The sequence below is a fragment of the Equus quagga genome, chromosome 12 (genome assembly GCF_021613505.1).
Source record: "Equus quagga isolate Etosha38 chromosome 12, UCLA_HA_Equagga_1.0, whole genome shotgun sequence".
Taxonomy (NCBI): Eukaryota; Metazoa; Chordata; class Mammalia; order Perissodactyla; family Equidae; genus Equus; species Equus quagga.
This window is the reverse complement of record NC_060278.1, coordinates 53807694-53824777: the sequence shown is the minus strand read 5'-3', so window position 1 is coordinate 53824777 and position 17084 is coordinate 53807694. Positions and strand designations below refer to the sequence as shown.

The 17084-nt window shown below is 35.8% G+C and overlaps 1 protein-coding gene across 1 annotated transcript in view; it reads right to left on the bottom strand.

The window, feature by feature from the left end:
* The window catches only part of CDC73 (cell division cycle 73), a 117964-nt gene that overhangs the window by 79315 nt on the left and 21565 nt on the right, over positions 1–17084 (bottom strand). The window contains exons 7-10 of the mRNA XM_046678482.1: positions 15991–16207; positions 11273–11371; positions 9324–9402; positions 7571–7635 (exon numbers count right to left, since the gene is read on the bottom strand). Of these exons, the coding sequence (XP_046534438.1) occupies positions 7571–7635; positions 9324–9402; positions 11273–11371; positions 15991–16207 (460 nt within the window). The remainder of the gene's footprint in view (positions 1–7570; positions 7636–9323; positions 9403–11272; positions 11372–15990; positions 16208–17084) is intronic.

Sequence of the window (17084 nt, the reverse complement as noted above, 5' to 3'; positions counted from 1 at the left end):
CAGAGGAACTGAGAAGCAGGAAAGACAAGAACAACAACACTAAAAGAAACATCCATCAAGAAAAATACCTGGAAAAGAAACCAAAACTTAGAATTAAAGATCAAATGAGGTCTGGCAGGGTCGGGCAAGGGGAGGGGATGAACTAACTAGACAATCCAATGAATATTAAGACAAAAATGTTAAACTCAAAATAAAATTTGAATGTAGGATTTATATAAAAGATTGGAAATTTACTGAAGATTTAAACCAATTTATGAAGACCTAGAAACTGATACAGCAAACTAAAAGAGCCAACAACAGCCAAAAGAAAAGTACCCATCCAGAATATATCTAAACACCCAATTACAGGAGGTTTTTTTCACACAAGTGAATTGATTCAAATCATCTGTCATGAACCTAAAGGAAATATTAATCTTGTTTCCTCCAAGTAACGAAGAGAAATATATAAAATAAAATCATGTCTATGTTAAAGAACAGTGTTGGTTAGTCTAAAAATATACTAAGAAGGAGTGAGATTTTAAAAGTGATGAAATATATTTAATGCTGATACTAATTCTGTTAAAACTGAATGGATTAAAGTTGTATTGATGAAGATACATAGACATTGAAATAAAAAGCTTTATTGTAGTATGTCCAAGAGAGAATATTAAATGTAAAGAAAATTAAAGTTACCTTTTATGCACATCTGAGTCATACATAACTATAGCATTACACATGGAACTACAATTAACAGAGCATATACAATCAAACTGAAATTTCATTATACAAATTTTTACCATGTTTTTAACAAAATACCATTATATTTCCAAAATGGTTTGTTTCCTGTTCTTACAATGACCAATATTAAAATACTTTGAAACAAGGTGACGTTAACATTTTTATTAAAATTTACACAATGACTTAATTACTTCTGACATATGACCAACAATAACTTTATCTACGCTTCTTTCAAAGACAAATCTCAGGAGTTTTGTAATCACAGCATTAACAACATGGTCATTGGAAGACTAATCTTCAAGGGTATGTTACAGACATTATTAAAATCTCCAAGATATTTCATATAAACCAATAACTACTCTTCAATGAAATACAAAGCTAAATTAATGGAGTCTAATTTACAGACTTACACCACAAGTACTATTTATTGTGAAATGGATTTTTTCTTTTCTTGTTTTTTGGTGAGGAATATTAGCTCTGAGGTAACATCTGTTGCCAGTCTTCCTCTTTTTTAGCTTGAGGAAGATCAGCCCTGAGCTAACATCTATGGCAATATTCCCTGATTTTTTATATGTGTGTCACCACCACAGCATGGCTGAGGACTGGTGTAGGTCCATGCCTGGGATCTGAACCCGTGAACCCACTCTGCCTAAGCAGAGCATGGTGAACTTGACCACTACACCACAGGACTGGCCTCTGCAATTGATTTTTAATAAATCTCAGTGAGATAAAACTTCTACTTTACATGAATTAAAATTCCCTGACACCTATTAATATGTTCTATTGCTTTAATTCACTTTTCTTGAAGTATATTAGCATCAAAATGCTGATTACGTTGACAAAATATTAAGGTAAAATAAGATTTTAATATTTCTCACCACAAAGAAGATATGTGTGTAAGGAGATTAATACCAACCCAGGTGTTCACACTAAATACCCAACTAAAAAAGGGGGGGGGGGGGGGGCTGTTTCTGTATTATTCAGTAAAAAAAGTTTATAAAATATGTTTAATATAAAAGTATTTCTGCAAGAACTACAATTAATTCAGTGCTACACCCAAAGAGCACTGAAAGGAACAATGGTAAACAAGGTATACCTGTACACATTTAAACCTTAAGACAAATCCCAGAGGAAGTTATTATAATCCCATTTTTCAGAGGAGAAAACCGATGCGTAATTTGCTGCAACAAAAAGGACACCAAATTATAACAGAAGGCTGTCTCTTGTGACTCCCTTGTATCAAGCAATGGTCCAAATCTATAATGAGCACATTATCAAAAAAACCCTCAAAAGACTGGAAAAATCCCTAGGGGAAAACTACTACAAGAGGGATATAGGGGACGTTTTGAGAACAGACAAAAAAGTACTGTCCATTCCATTTAGTGCTGGAATCCTACAAGAGTTCATGAAAATGCACATATAATAAAAAACTGTGTACAAAACATTAACACAAGTTATTACTTCATGGAACAGATAGAAACATATAAAATTAACTTTCAAAAGCTTAAGACATATACTGGGTTACTGATAGAAACCAAATAATGTTTCCTTTGTTGGGGGTACACCTTTCTATTGCTCAGGCTGACGCAGAACAGAACCACCCTGTTCCCTGAAACATCAAGATAGTGAACAAGTTTTGAAAATGATTTCAAGTCTAATACAATATTCTTAAACAGACTCACATGTCAATCTAAATGCAGAATGCTGAAAATCATAAACTATAAAAGTAATATGCCTACTGATAATTCTGTGACCACATTATTAAATACCAACGCTTTCTATACTTTTTTGGATCCAAATAAATAATTTAAATCTAAATAAATTCCATTTCTTTCTATATCTGAGTCCCAACAGGTAGATGAAAAAGCCTAACTTAGCTAAGTTATCACACGCGTTATATGGTAACTTCTCTGCAGCAATTTTCTCTCAAAGGATAAAGAACTCTACACTATAAGATAAACATATAAGGCTATAGTAAAAATATCCCAATTCCTAGAGAGGAAAAAAATTCTATAATATCTAAATAAACAAGTCTTCGTAACTTTGAATGAAAACTCCATCATTAAACATGAAATGTTAAATACATCAATGAAGCTATAGTTGCCTAAATTTATATATGTCAAATTGAGATTATACATAAAATTATAAATTCATAATAAAAGTAGCCATCATTTACTTGTTGAGTCCTCTTTGTGCTAGGCATTTTACAGTGTCTCTTTTAATCCTCAACAATACCACAATGTAACTTCTATTATCTTTATTATAAAATAAAAACAAGATCACTGATGGAAAGGTTAAACAACCTTCTCAACTTCATTAGTGACAGGATGAATGGAAGAGCTGGGATTCAAAGCCAGGACTGACTTCAAAGGCCCAAATCTGTAGTATTTCCAACGGATTAACTTCTCTTTAACAAGCTACCACTGCCTTTATTTAGACCAGGAATTTCAAAGTGAAAAGCCAATACAGTCTAAGAAGGTAGTATAAATAAGTGCAGAAGGCCAGATAAAAGAAACAGCAGTGAGACCGGTGGCAACCTGGAGAAAACATCCCATCTCAAGAAGACAGCCACTACTCAGATCCACGTGGCTGTTGCTCTGTTAGACTGTAGACTCAGTCACGCCAGTTTCTTGAAAGCAGCTGGAAATCCAGACTGTTTATGTGACACTCTTATTTTTTAATGTTGGTGATACAATTTTAAATGAGACAACTTTAAATCACAAAGGATGCCTAAGAAAATATATCTGGGCCCCATTTAGACTGGCACAGTGAAGGACCCTACCAGTCTGCTAAGAGAGGCACATGATGTCAAGGCATGGCATTATGAACAGGCAGGCTGCGGCAAAATCTTCCCAGAGGCATCCTTAAAATCTACACAATAACCAGTCTTCTTCCAGATCTTTCTACCCAGGATGCTCTCCTAACCAGGCATTTACTCCTGCTTTTTGTACTCTATTCCTGAAATGTGCTTTCCTCCAATTTTCCAGTTAACTCCTGCTCAAAGTTCAGATCTGACTGCAAGCATATCCTCCTCAAAGAAGCATTCTGCCTCCCACCAAAAAATCCTCCAATTTTAGGTTCTCTTGGCACAATGTATCTCAACACACTCGGCACAGTCACAATTTGGTATCTGAGTGACTGACCAACGTGTCTCTCCTCCAAAAGACCACAAATCAAGTCCATGAGAACAGTCTGGCTTTGTTCATCTTTGATGTCGCAGCACCTAGCCCAGTGCATGGCACACAGCAAGCACTCAACGAATATTTGCTAAAGGAAGAAGGAGGGAAAGGAAGAAGGCGAGTCCCAGTAAGAAAGCCCTAACCATCGTCTCCATCTTCTGCTGGCCTGGGCTCTAGACCCAACTCCAAAGCACTATGGCAACCAGAGCCCTCCCAGACCACTGGAAGCAGAGACGACCAAGTGCATCAACACCCAAAAGAGAATGAAGGAAGCTGCATAAAACAGGGGTGGGGAAGTCACTCATGTACACATTCCTGCTTGAGAATGTAACTTCACAGAGAGACTGAGATTCCAGATCCTTCTGAAAAGTGAAGGTTGATGGTGATAACATTACACCTCTGAAACAGATACTGAAAATCCACCCAAGTGTACTTACTATCAGGAAAATGGTTCCCCAAAAAGACTTCTAGGAACTACAATGTCTGTTGGGGTCGATTCAAATAACGATCTTCAAGGAAAGCATTCTGTACAATTTCAGAGTGCAAAATGTTTCCTCAAAAATGAAGACAGCAAGATAATCAAGAGTCAGTGATATTCCATAAGAACAGAAGAAAGAATAAATAAAGGCTCAAGTATATGTCCTTTCCACCGGAACATGAACAAGCTAGACTGGGAGGTTAAAATGAAACAGTTCTCAATTCAAAGTTATTTACCAAATCCTTATAAATAACAATAGCGAAGTGTGATGCCATCTTCTTACTGCCTCTCGAGCGGAACCATAGGTAAGCTCCTTGCCACTACCTAACAGAGAGAGGTCTTCCTCATCTCCTCTTACTATATATTGAAAAGCATCATCAAGTAGCATTTTCTTAGTCTACAATGGCCCATTTCACAAAAGGAACCCAGGAAAATATATTCTGGTTTTCCCCATACTGAATGGTTTCTACTTCTAACGCATAACACCTAAGATAGCTTCACTTACGGTAATTCTACACAACACTAGTTCTTTTCTAGTGTTCTCCACAGGAGGGAGGAGAGGGCAACTCTGGGGGTAAACAAGCTTGGGAAAGAGGGCATACTCTCGTCTTCCAATTCAGATATTCACAGACTAAAAACAATGAGACTCCTGTACCTCGAAATCTGTTTAACCTAGTATTTCTAAAACATTATAGGACCCAAGTAACACATTTTGGGGAAAGGCTTACCACTCAGAAAAGCCCTCTAACAACTCTTAAACATTCATGTCTTGTGCCTCTAGAACCTTTACTATGAAATGTATTTCTACTAAATATTACCAAAATATCCTGCCTGGGCCTTAATTTCTGTAAGTTTCAACAGCTTATGATTCTTATGAAATATCAAAACACACACCACTTTTCTATAACATATATAAAAAAACTCATTTGTATAAAATTTTTCTAGCTGTCTGCATAAGTCAATTTATTTAGTCTTACATCTAACAGAACTCTGGTGTCTTGAACTTAAAAGATATGTAGATCAATCCTAATGCAGACTGATCCTAATTTGAGTAACTGTGTATCAACTAGGCATATCAAAACTCTGAAGAACAATGGTAGCAAAAATGAGCTACACATAAATGAGAAAGGAAGCCACAGCTGTGCAACAAAGCCTTTAACATACATTTAACTGCTCTGTACGTCTAAGTACTCTCTTAATTAAAGAATAAGTTGGAAAGTTGGTGAAACTCAGAAGTTCACAAATAGGTATTAATTCCAAAAGAAAAAACGAAGAGGAAAAAAACATTAAACTAGAAGCATAAGTTTGAGGTTCAACTTTTAAAAAGCAACTATTATGGGACTACTTCAAAGCTTTCAAGTTCAAACTTCTCTATGCATTCTCTTCTATCAACTGCTAAAACGAATCAGGTCACAAGCAGCACAATGATTCAAACTAAGTATTACAATATTAAAAGCACTAACAATTTGACCATTTTTAGTCTTTCTGTTGCACTGCTACACAATGTCTTTTTGTGATTCTTTCTGTAAAATCACACACCATAAATCTGTTTAAATTCATCTTTTTGGTAAGCATACTTAGGAACAAAGTCTCTGATGAGGAAGCAGAGTCATCTCATTCTCATACTGTTTAATTAAGAAGCTGTCCTTGGATTTTAGAAAAACTGTTCTGTAAAAAGCATCTCTACAAAAACCACCCGATTGTAAAATCATCCGCATAGAAGCTCAGTAATGGAACCAAGTTCATGGCATTTCAGATGAGACAAAAGTAAAAAGAACAATGACAACAACAATAACCACAAAACACTTACTTTGACAGATACCTAAGGACACCACCACCTCAGTTCCACGACAGTCCACTTGGGGAATGGACAGAGGCAAGTTCTGAACCCAAGAAAATGCCAATAAGTACATCTTTAAAGAATTCAAGTGAACTCTTACAGCCGTGAGTTACATTTTGAAGTCAGGCAGATCTCTCATAAGACGGGTGTATTTAATCTCTGACCGCTTTCCTCTCACTCACTAGACTCTGGAGACACTGGCCTTCCTGCTGTTGCTCTGCAGCGCCTTTCATGGAATGCTCTTCTACCACGTCTCTGCTCAACTGCCAGCGCCTCAGAGAGCCCACTCACTACGCTTTCTAACGAAGCCCTGTCTGTGTTACTCAAGGCTGTAGTGCCAGCAACCAGAAGAGAGTCTGACACAACAAGCTCAATAAGCATCTGTTGAATGAATTCATGAGTCCACATACAACTTCAATAACACAGAAATAAATCTGATGACAACTTAAAAACAAGTGTTATCAGCAAAATATCTAATAATCAATTCCAATTTGAAGTCCAGAGAAAGAAAAAAGTCAACTTTTAAAATCAGATTCTCCACAGTTATCTGCTATTTGCTTCTGGAAATGAGGAAAGCATGGCAAGATACGTCTTACTTCTGAGAAATCACAGCAAATACTTAATGATTCCATGTCATACTGGGTCCTCAAAGATCTGATGATTCACAAAGACAAAGCCAGTTTGGTATTAGTGTTTTAAATACACAGGTACTCTAGTTAGGGTGTACACAAAGTATTTTAAAGTAAGAAAGGTATAATGACCGATAATGCAAATATGCAAAATGAAGTAAACAGAATTCCTGCTCCAAATCACCAAGTCCTATCACCGACTAAATAAAAATTAAAAGGGTTAAATATGGCTTAGTCGGAGCAGAACATCTAGGAATAACTGTCAGGGGTTAAAAAATAAAAAAGAAAGTTTGCTAAAAGTGAGGCAAAGGCTTATAATCATGGACATCCAAGAACATACTTGGTTCTACCAAGTATGAAATTCAACCAAAGCAATCTGTCTGTTTAAAGAGCATACGGCATTACATTTTAAAGACCCAAAGATATTATGGCAAAGAACACTCCCAAACTGGGCCCTGTAACTTCTCACTGGCTTTAAATAACCTAACCAAGTAGCATGCATCCTACTTGCAAGTTAATCAAAACAGATTTTATTTACACACACTCAACTCAGTTAAAAAAAGGACATCCATGAATCAAATACCCACCACACAGATCTATCAGTACAACTGGGTATTAAAGATAAACGTATGAAATAGAAAATGTTAGAGAACAGAGATTTCCTTCAACATCTGCTACTCACATAAAATTCCTGGAACAGAGCAGCTCCGCAGTCAGAGGAACTTACCGTTACAGATTTCAGCGTCATACCATGGTAGGTGCCCATAGTGTCAATTTTGAAGCCTTCCGTTTCTATAAACAAACAGGGTGTACTATCAGATTTTAAGTATTTCACGATCAATAACAAGTAATAATCTACATTATATCTGACAGTTCAATGAAGTATAACAAAGCCTTGAATCTACTACATATTTAAAGTTAAATTACATACTTGCGAAGATAAAAATCTTAAAGGGATACTAGTTTCAAAAATATATTTGGTACACACCAACAAGCCCACTATGTAGAAGCTGGTTAAGACCATCTCTACAACTGTGTTCTATAATCATATAGTTGTTTGTGAATATCAAAAACTAGATTGAATAAAATATTTTATAACCCCCAAATTAGTTACTCCTAATACTCAATTATAGTACCACTAAAAGCATCTAATATCATGAGAAGTCCTTAACTTATAAAAAGTTGTGTTCCAAAATTACAATGACAGGCATATGTTATATGATTTGTAGAAAAGCAACACTGACACGAGGGATAAATGTTCCAGGACAGACAGTAAATTCCAGCATACTAAATATGCTTTTCTGTAAAGGGTCATATAGCACACATTTTACATATTGCAAGCCACAAAGTCTCTGTCACAAGTCCTGAATTTGCGGTTGTAGTGCAAAAGCAGGATAAATAATACATGTAACCAAATTGACACAGCCTGATTTGGCCCGTGGAGGGTCAGGTTCAGTCTGTGGGCTGTAATCTGCCAACCCCTAGTTTATATAATTCACTCCACAAGAAAAACATTGCAGTGAATAAAAGAACAGACCACTGTCTTTCTTCGGCATGTATGCAGTACATGCCTTTACCCAGTAAATGAAGTCAGCACACAAAATTCGCTACATCAAGGCAATACATCCTTTAATGAAACTTAAATGGAGAATTCAGACTATGCAGAAAAAATCATAAACGCTAAACTTCCAGTTGCTTCTATGTCATTTTTTCATGACTCAAGCTGAGACATAAGAGAAGTTACACTGACATGAGTCCCACACTTCACTAACGACCTCGCTAACGTGGAAGTGGTTCACTACTGCATTAGCCAGTAGACCACGCAGGCCCTCACAAGATAAGTCCTCACGGTTACTCCAACCTGTGCTTCCCAAGTTTATACAGAATTTGGGAAATGTGATTTGATAAATCCACTCAACAATAAACTTTTGAGAAACAGAACTAATATTAATAACAGCAAATATTCACAGATAGCTAATGATATACATGTCACTATTCTAGGGACTTTATATTTATTAACTAGTTTAATCCCCACAATAACCCTAAGAGACCGGTACTACTACTGTGAGTTTTTTAACGTTACACAGGAGGAAGTTGAGAGAGAATGCAGTTAAAGTAACTTATCAAAATTCACACAAAAAGTAAGGGTGACCCAGGCACTAAGGATCCAGAATCCATGCAGTTAACCAGGGGCTGGCAAATTTATTCTGTAAAAGACCAATAGTATCTTTAGGCTTTGCAGGCCATACAATCTCCGTCACAACTCAATTCCACTGTCACAGCACCAAAGGGGCCAGAGATAATACACAAATGAATGAGGGTGGCCGTGTTCCAACAACGCTTCATTTACAGTTACGTGGTGGGCCAGGTGTGGCCTGCCCACACTCGTTTGCCGCCCCCTGCTCTTACACATCAGGCCATGCGGCCTCTTAAGTTCAGTACAATCACAGGAAAAGGAAGATAAAAATTAAGTCACTTGCCTTCTTTTCCTTTGAATCTTTCCTGGTCGTATCTGTTGTAGGCAGCTGGGATAGGCTGTTTGGTTCGCAACGTGGGATCCTGTAGAAAAATTCAGGAGTTACATGTTAATATTTTAAATTGTCACTTAACCACAAGAAGGATTTTATTTCATAAGCTTTTTTCTTACTATAGTTAGTAAGACAAAAGCGGGAAGTAGACAAAAGCAGGGAGTCATCTGATGCTTATTTTCAAGACACTGTTTACTGCTAGAAAATAACCATCTCTATCAGGGACCAAGGCAAAGGTACCCAAGTAAACCTACACCAAGGCAAAAAACAAAACTCTCAGAAACTGCAGAAATAAAAGAGATGTACTTAGTAATTTCATTCTGATTACTTAAATTTCTTCATGAAATAAACTCTCCAATTATGAATTTTTTTAACAAAAAAATAACCTTTTAATTCAGACTTTATTGAGCTGACATTTTAGAACCTTTTAAACTGAGTCATTCTCCAAATTGTTAATCCTTAAATTAAGTGAATATGACAACTATGACAACAAACCCATTAAAAACGTACGGGGTAAGACTAGTGTTATTTTTTTAAATACTTAGAAAAAGTTGCCAATCTAATGACATATAATTTAATTCACAAATACTTTATCCAAAACTCACAGTCTGTAATAATCTAGAAAAAGCACATTTAAAGAATATTTCCAAAATTGCTTGAGAAATTTGTGGTATTCAGGAAGACTAAAATACTTTTCATTTTGATACAACAGGATGCTGCCCCTGGTGTTATTCCAAATAAAAGATAGTTATTCAAGACTGTCACTAGGCATACACTTCTAGAGTCAAAGGCTAACCATTAAACTCCTAAAATATTTTAATGATTATGGAAATACAGAGAAGATTCAGAGTCACAAAGATAATAATGGTTAAACTGTTTTAAGATTTGACATAAGTTTCCTACCAGCTGCTATCCAAAATGTCAACCAGTTCATAATTACGAGCACCCTGTGTCTTACCATCACAACACTGGTCCCACTACCTTTTCATTCATCTCTACGTCCCTCTGGACTGTAAGCTCAAAGAGCGAGGGGACTGCGGACCTTTTTCATTCTTGTATCTCTTGTACCTTTGTCAGAACACCGCCTGACAAATACTAGGTACTTTAATATTTGCTAGGAAGTCAACTGAAAGTATTTTCTAAATACCAGCAAAAATTCACTACCTCTAAAAGGTTAAATACGAAAGATTTCATGAACAAACAAAACTACTAGATTTTGCAAAGACTGATAGTACTCTACCAAATTTTGATATACTTTCTTAAATTCCATATAAAATAAAAACAATTGTATGTATGGTTTCTTTCCTTTGTTGAATCACATGAAACTAAATGGAAGGATTTTCAACAAAACTGCAGGATATATTTGAGTTTAAATAGAGGTATACGCCATACATGAAATTTACTTTGGGAGAGTCCTAAGTGGCACCTCAAATGGTGAGGCAATCAACCCCCCAAATAGCTAAAACTAAGGCACAATGAAAGGACCAAATGACCTGTGATCAGGAGAAAGACAATACAGTCACCAAGAAGTCATAGACACCACTGATTTCAAAGAGCCCCGAAGTGGATGGTAATACGGATTTACACTTCTCACCATGGTCAGAGATTCTCCTAAGCAATGATGAGAAGGCCAGCTACAGTTTACCCAGTTATTCAGAGGGCTTTTCCTAATTAACCTCTTGCAGATTCTGACCCAGTTATGTCCCCAGTTAAGAATTACTGCTGACGTAAGGAGCTTTCACTGGTGGAGAGAGTTTTCACATCTTTCAAGTATGCTGAAGCAGCAAAAGGTTTAGAACCTACTGACCAAAACTTTAAGATGCGATGTCTTCTAAACAACGCTACTGAAAAACAAGCATCATTTCCCTCAAGATTACTATATGAGCAGTACTAATTCTTACCACAGGTGCTGCATTTGGGGCTGGTCGCTGTTCAGGTGCACGCCCTTCTTCTCTGGCTTTTACAGATTGAAGAATTGCAAAAATATTCTTGGAAAAATTCTAAAACATAAACGAATCTTAATTAAGCCCACTTAAAATTACATACTCAAAGATAGTAAGTTTACTTAATAAACAATTTCAAACTAAGTGTTCTTCCTATTAATTCTTCCCTACTATATCATGATGAGGCATTACTGTTACACACATAACTAAAAATCGACTACTACTGGGAAACTGAGCCAAAGACTGATTATTATAAACCCAGGGCTATTCATTTATTTTCATTTTACTTAAACTGCATAATCGGCTATAAATTTATTCATATTGTGCATGTATTCAAACCTGTAGCCAGGAAACAAGTTAACATTTACGTAAAATAAAAGCATGACAGATCTGTTGTCCAAAGAGCCTTCTTAATTACCACACCTCTTGTGGGTATAACGAACTCTAGTGCTAAGTTCAGATTGCTACAATTTATGAGACGTTGAAAGTTTTGAGATACTATTTGTTAGGAGTCACTGTGCACTTTTCAAAGACTCATACGTTGGGAAGTATTTTCAAAAACTTAATAAACTCTTGCATGAACCACAAAAAAAAGTCTTAGCAACATTCAACAATGCTGACTCATCTGACTACTCCTCTCTTCACACCTCTCAGACTCTCCCTTAGTTTTTGCTCTAATGTCCGACAGTTCCTTTGGGGCTCTTCTAATTCTGCTTATCAGTTACTTATCATTTTAAGCAATAGGTATTACTATAAGCCAAACACCCTGCTTGACACTCAGATAAAATTATGGCCAAGGGAGACACGGGTCCCTGCCCTCACAAACCTCAAATGCAACAGCAGTTCTCTCTCTAGACAGTTAAGAATACTGTTTCTTCGGTTTGGACCACTTTGTCCCACCTCACTCCTTCACCTACCTCACTCCTTTTGATTCTTTACCTATCACTCTCTCCCCTGTACTCTCGACCAAGTTGACTGCCTTTGCTGGGTGCCTACCTTACGATGTCGTATGTCACAATTACTGCTTATTTAATTTTCTGTCTTCTGTTAAATATAACCTCTGTGACAGCTAGAACCAATGCACGTCCAGTTAGTGCCCACCAAGGGCCTGGCTTGGAGATGTTAAATAAATATGCATACAAGACGAGACATAGCTTGAAACATAACTGTTACCACTGCCCCAGTGACAATACTTGCTAGTTCCTATAGCTCTTCAGGACAGCAAATAAAGGTCTCAGAACCACTTTGCACCCTTAAAAATTACTGCCCCCCCAACTGAGAGCTTTGGTTTACAGAGGTTACAATATTCATCACATTAGAAACTAAAACTGAGATATTTTTAAAATAGAGGCACACGCTACAAAATGACGTTTCAGTCAATGTGGACCACATATGTAATAGTGATCTCATAAGATTAGTACCATATAGCTTAAGTGTGTATTGGATATACCATCTAGGTTTGTGTAAATACACTCTATGATGTTTGCACAATGACAAAACCGCCTAACGGTGCATTTCTCAGAACATATCCCCATCATTAAGTGATACATGACTGTATTAATTCCTTCAAATATAAGAAAAAAACTATCCCATGTAAAAATAAATATTTTTATGAAAAACTAATTTCCAAATTGCACAAAAAGTAATGACATGAAAGAGTGGTACTACTTCAAATTTCTGCAAGTCTCCTTACTGTCCAGCTTAACAGAAGATAACTGTATTCTCCTATCTGCTTCTATATTCAACATTTGTTGTGATACTTTGTTTTGGTCAAAGTATATAAAGAAAATCTAGCCTCACAGAGAGAGCTGGAAAAGGAGGAGTATTATAAAAGCTTGTCAGACTACTGTGGGTGTTCCTTGATATCACACTAAAACTCAGTAAGTTGTCGTTTCTTAAAGGTTACTGCAATGCGGAGACCACACCCATAAACTTTTCGCATTGTTACTTTAAAATCCATTGGTCTCTTTTGCAGTTGAAACGGATTTTTTCAATCCACACATGATTTTGTAACAGCAAACCCTGGTCATCTGGAAAATACCCATCACTGAGTTATGAAGATTTTCCAAATATTAACACATGTATTATACAATTATCAATAAATTATATTTGTTAATATCACAGAACTCATCACAAAAGTCTTTAAGAATTAGGAAGCTGGTAAGGTCAAGGTAGCAAAAAGAAATTTCCAAAAATTCTAATATTTTCATAAAAGCTAACATTTTATTATTGGCAAGAAATACTGTCAGTTGTTTTCCTTGAAGGAAGAGACTTCCTTCATTTTCAGAAAAACAAATGTCAAATATGCAAGTCTGAATAACATAGTTATTCAAATACAAAATGGTTTTCTGTGAATAAGCAGCTGGTCTGACACCCAACTTAAACAATGGCACAAGCGCTATTCGTGGAGACAGCCATCAGATTTTGGTACGCGGAAGTGCTTTATATATTCCGATTTCACCACACAAAATATAGAAAGACATTACTCAAAAGTCAAGATTTAACAAATTTTGTAATTTTTATTTTCATCAAGGACATCATTAGTGGATGAAGAATGCAAGGTCTCCTAGTAAAGTCTGGTGCCAATGCCTTGATTCAGGCCAAGATGCCAGGCGTTACACCAGCACTGCTCCTGCACCAGCAGCGCAAAGATCCACGCGGTGGCACACGCAAACAACATCTTAATCCTATCATGAAAACATATGAAAATCAAATCTCACTGTTTTAAAAATAATAAAGTATTGCGTGAGAGACACAAATTCCAGAAGAATCAATCAAAATGTTATTACCTAATTTTGTGTGGTCGAATTGCAGGTGATTATCTTCCTTTTAGTAATCTCTCTTTATCATTTTTAAACTAAAAACATATAATAATTTATATAAGCTTAAAAGTGTGTTTTTAATGGCACTATAAAACCAGGTTGTTTTATGTGGGGTCCTTGCTAGAGTAAAATAACTACAAAAGGATGTATTTATATTTCTTATGGGATCTTGAACCTGCCTTTTATTCTGGAAACTCAGAAAATAAGAAGGCCCTGATACCTGGTAATAATGAAGGTCTGTCTAAAATCTTATGGCATTCTAGGGCTGTGAGCACCTAAAAGGTTTTTCGAGTTTAGCACGTGGAAACAGTACGCAGAGAGGCTATCAGTCAAAATAGTTCTTCTGATTTTTTAAAATATTAATACTCATAGAAGCGAATCTAGCTACCAAACAATTCTTGAATTATTAACTTACTTTTAAAACTATACAGTGGTGCAAACAACACTAAATTAAATTAGAATGCTAAATTTTGAAAGGATGGTACAATCCTGCCACCTACAGCTCAAGGAAAATTGTTCACCTCAGTTACCTGAAAACTTCATGCTTGGTCTAAAAGTAAGGTGAGGCCTAGCACCTGTTTTTACTCCTTTAGTATGAAATTCAGATTTTTCAACAATTGTAATGAACAGTGGTAGAACAATATAAGTCACAATATTTATCTAGTACCTATATTAGGCAGTGAAAATGAGTATCAACAGATCACTTTATTGTAAATACAAAAATGAAAGTTTACTCACGTTCTCAGATTTCTCTATAATTCTAAACTCTGGAGAATAATTCTTAATCTTGACCTCAAGTACTTTCTAAAACAAGGCAAAGTACAAAAGAAAAAGAATTCTTTCCTTCATACACTCTTTCCTTGCAGCTTTTATTCCTACTAAAACGGCATCATAAATTTAAGGCCAGAATCCAAAATCTGCAAACAAACCCAGTCTGCCTAAAGCAATGCTGAAGTTCCCTTCCATCAGGAATCCCACACACTTCTACAAACTTGCTTACCAAATCCCCACCATGAACAACTGTGCATCGGGGGAAAACAAACATTTAAAAGAATATCAGGAGGGAGGGGAGGAAAAGACAGGTGAAAATAAATAAATGAAACAGAATCCACGCAAACTTTCTGAGATCCATTAAGATAACGGACATCCAATATCTTTCAAATTATTATCTTTCAAAATTTAAAGTACAAATCTCCTTTAAACAGCAATTCACTTCTAGGAATTAACCCTTTTGCTGTACACACATAAATGCACAGAGGTATATGTGCAAGGATTTTTTAACGCATTATTTGTAATCGTGAATAGGAAGGTAGGGAAGGAGAGGAGAAAGGAAAGGAGGAGAAAGGGAAGGAAGAAAATCCCACAATCCTATAGCAAAAGAAACAAAAAAAAGAAAACTTCCATTAATAAGGAACTAATAAATAAATATTGCTACATCTACACACTAGAATGTATAAAATACACACACAATAAATGTTTGCTGATGGATTTCATAAGTTCTTTACTTTTTGGGGAAAAAATTAATAATGATATTAATGACCAGAGAGCCTGTCATCATTATTTCCTATTCATTAGGTTTACGCAAAAATGAGATCAATGAGAAAACTGGGTGACTCTTTGAATTGACAGATGAGCTGTAAATCAAGAAGCCTGCACTTCCAGACTTTTCCATCAGCTTCTCTGGAGACCAATGACCAACGATACGCTGGCAAGGAATGGTAAACGTGGCCACTGAAAAATCTACAGTATTACTGATCTTTCAGAGATAAAATCTGAAACCTCCTCCTAATAGCAAATTGTAACCAATCACAGATTGGTTAAATCTCTAATGAATGGGTAAAATATTTTAATTACCTTTCCTGTGCTCTGTAAGATAGTTGTTCGTGTCCTCCACACTCTCTCTCTGCTGACAATATCCCGGGTCACATCTACCTCAGCGTCCACGAAACTCCTCTGTTTAAGGGCGGTTATATCATCATCTAAGTCAGTCTTGATTGTAGATCTTTTCTTAGCCATAATTTTGGCTTTGATTGCAGCAATTTTTTCCACTGACATAGCTTCAGACAAAGACCTGAAAGCAATTTCTTTTTTTTAATTTTCACAGCAAGGATCTCTTGAGCACAACATAAATATATTGTTACATTTATAAGTTTCTGGTAAAAGCACTTTAAGTGGCAATACTTAAGGTTTTTTTACCTGCAAAAATGACAAACTTGATATTTTATAATCACATAAGATTTTTACAGATAAAGAGTCCATGTAGAAACAATACTCTAGGGGCAAACTTGTAATTTCTTAGAAGGATCAATGCAACAAAAATCTTCATGCTTTTTAATCTCTTCCCCTTCAAAAAAGCAGAGCTCATTAATATGGTCTCAGAACTCACTGTCTTCATATTTTCTGAGCCTTTTATTTGGTAATGTCCTATCTATGCAAATTATACAAACACACATACACACATGCATGTGCTCGTGCCACCCTGGAAGGAGGATGAAAAATTCATTCTGTAAAGAATTCAAAGCTTAGGTTTTCCTTGAAATTTATTTCAAGGTTTTAAACCTACAAGTCACAACGCACAATATATCAATTTTATACGTGACAGAGACTTTTATATGCCACATAAATATATACTTCTTTTAATGTCTGGAAGATGAAACCATATTTTGAAGTTTTCTTTTTCTTTCCTTTACTTGCTTTTCAAACAACAGGCAAAATAGCTTTAAGAACTATTTTAAAAAAAACACTGAACACTGAAAGTATAGATTTTATTAAGACGATAATCTTAAGCTTACTGTCGTTTTTCACAATGTAAAATGAGAAGAAGAGTTAAAGAGTGTTTGGGTACCTTAACAACAGTTGACAAAATTATTACTCTAATCACAAGATGACAAACCTGAAATACATTTAAACAACATCTGGAAAAAGGACAGGAATTCCTGTAGGTTTAA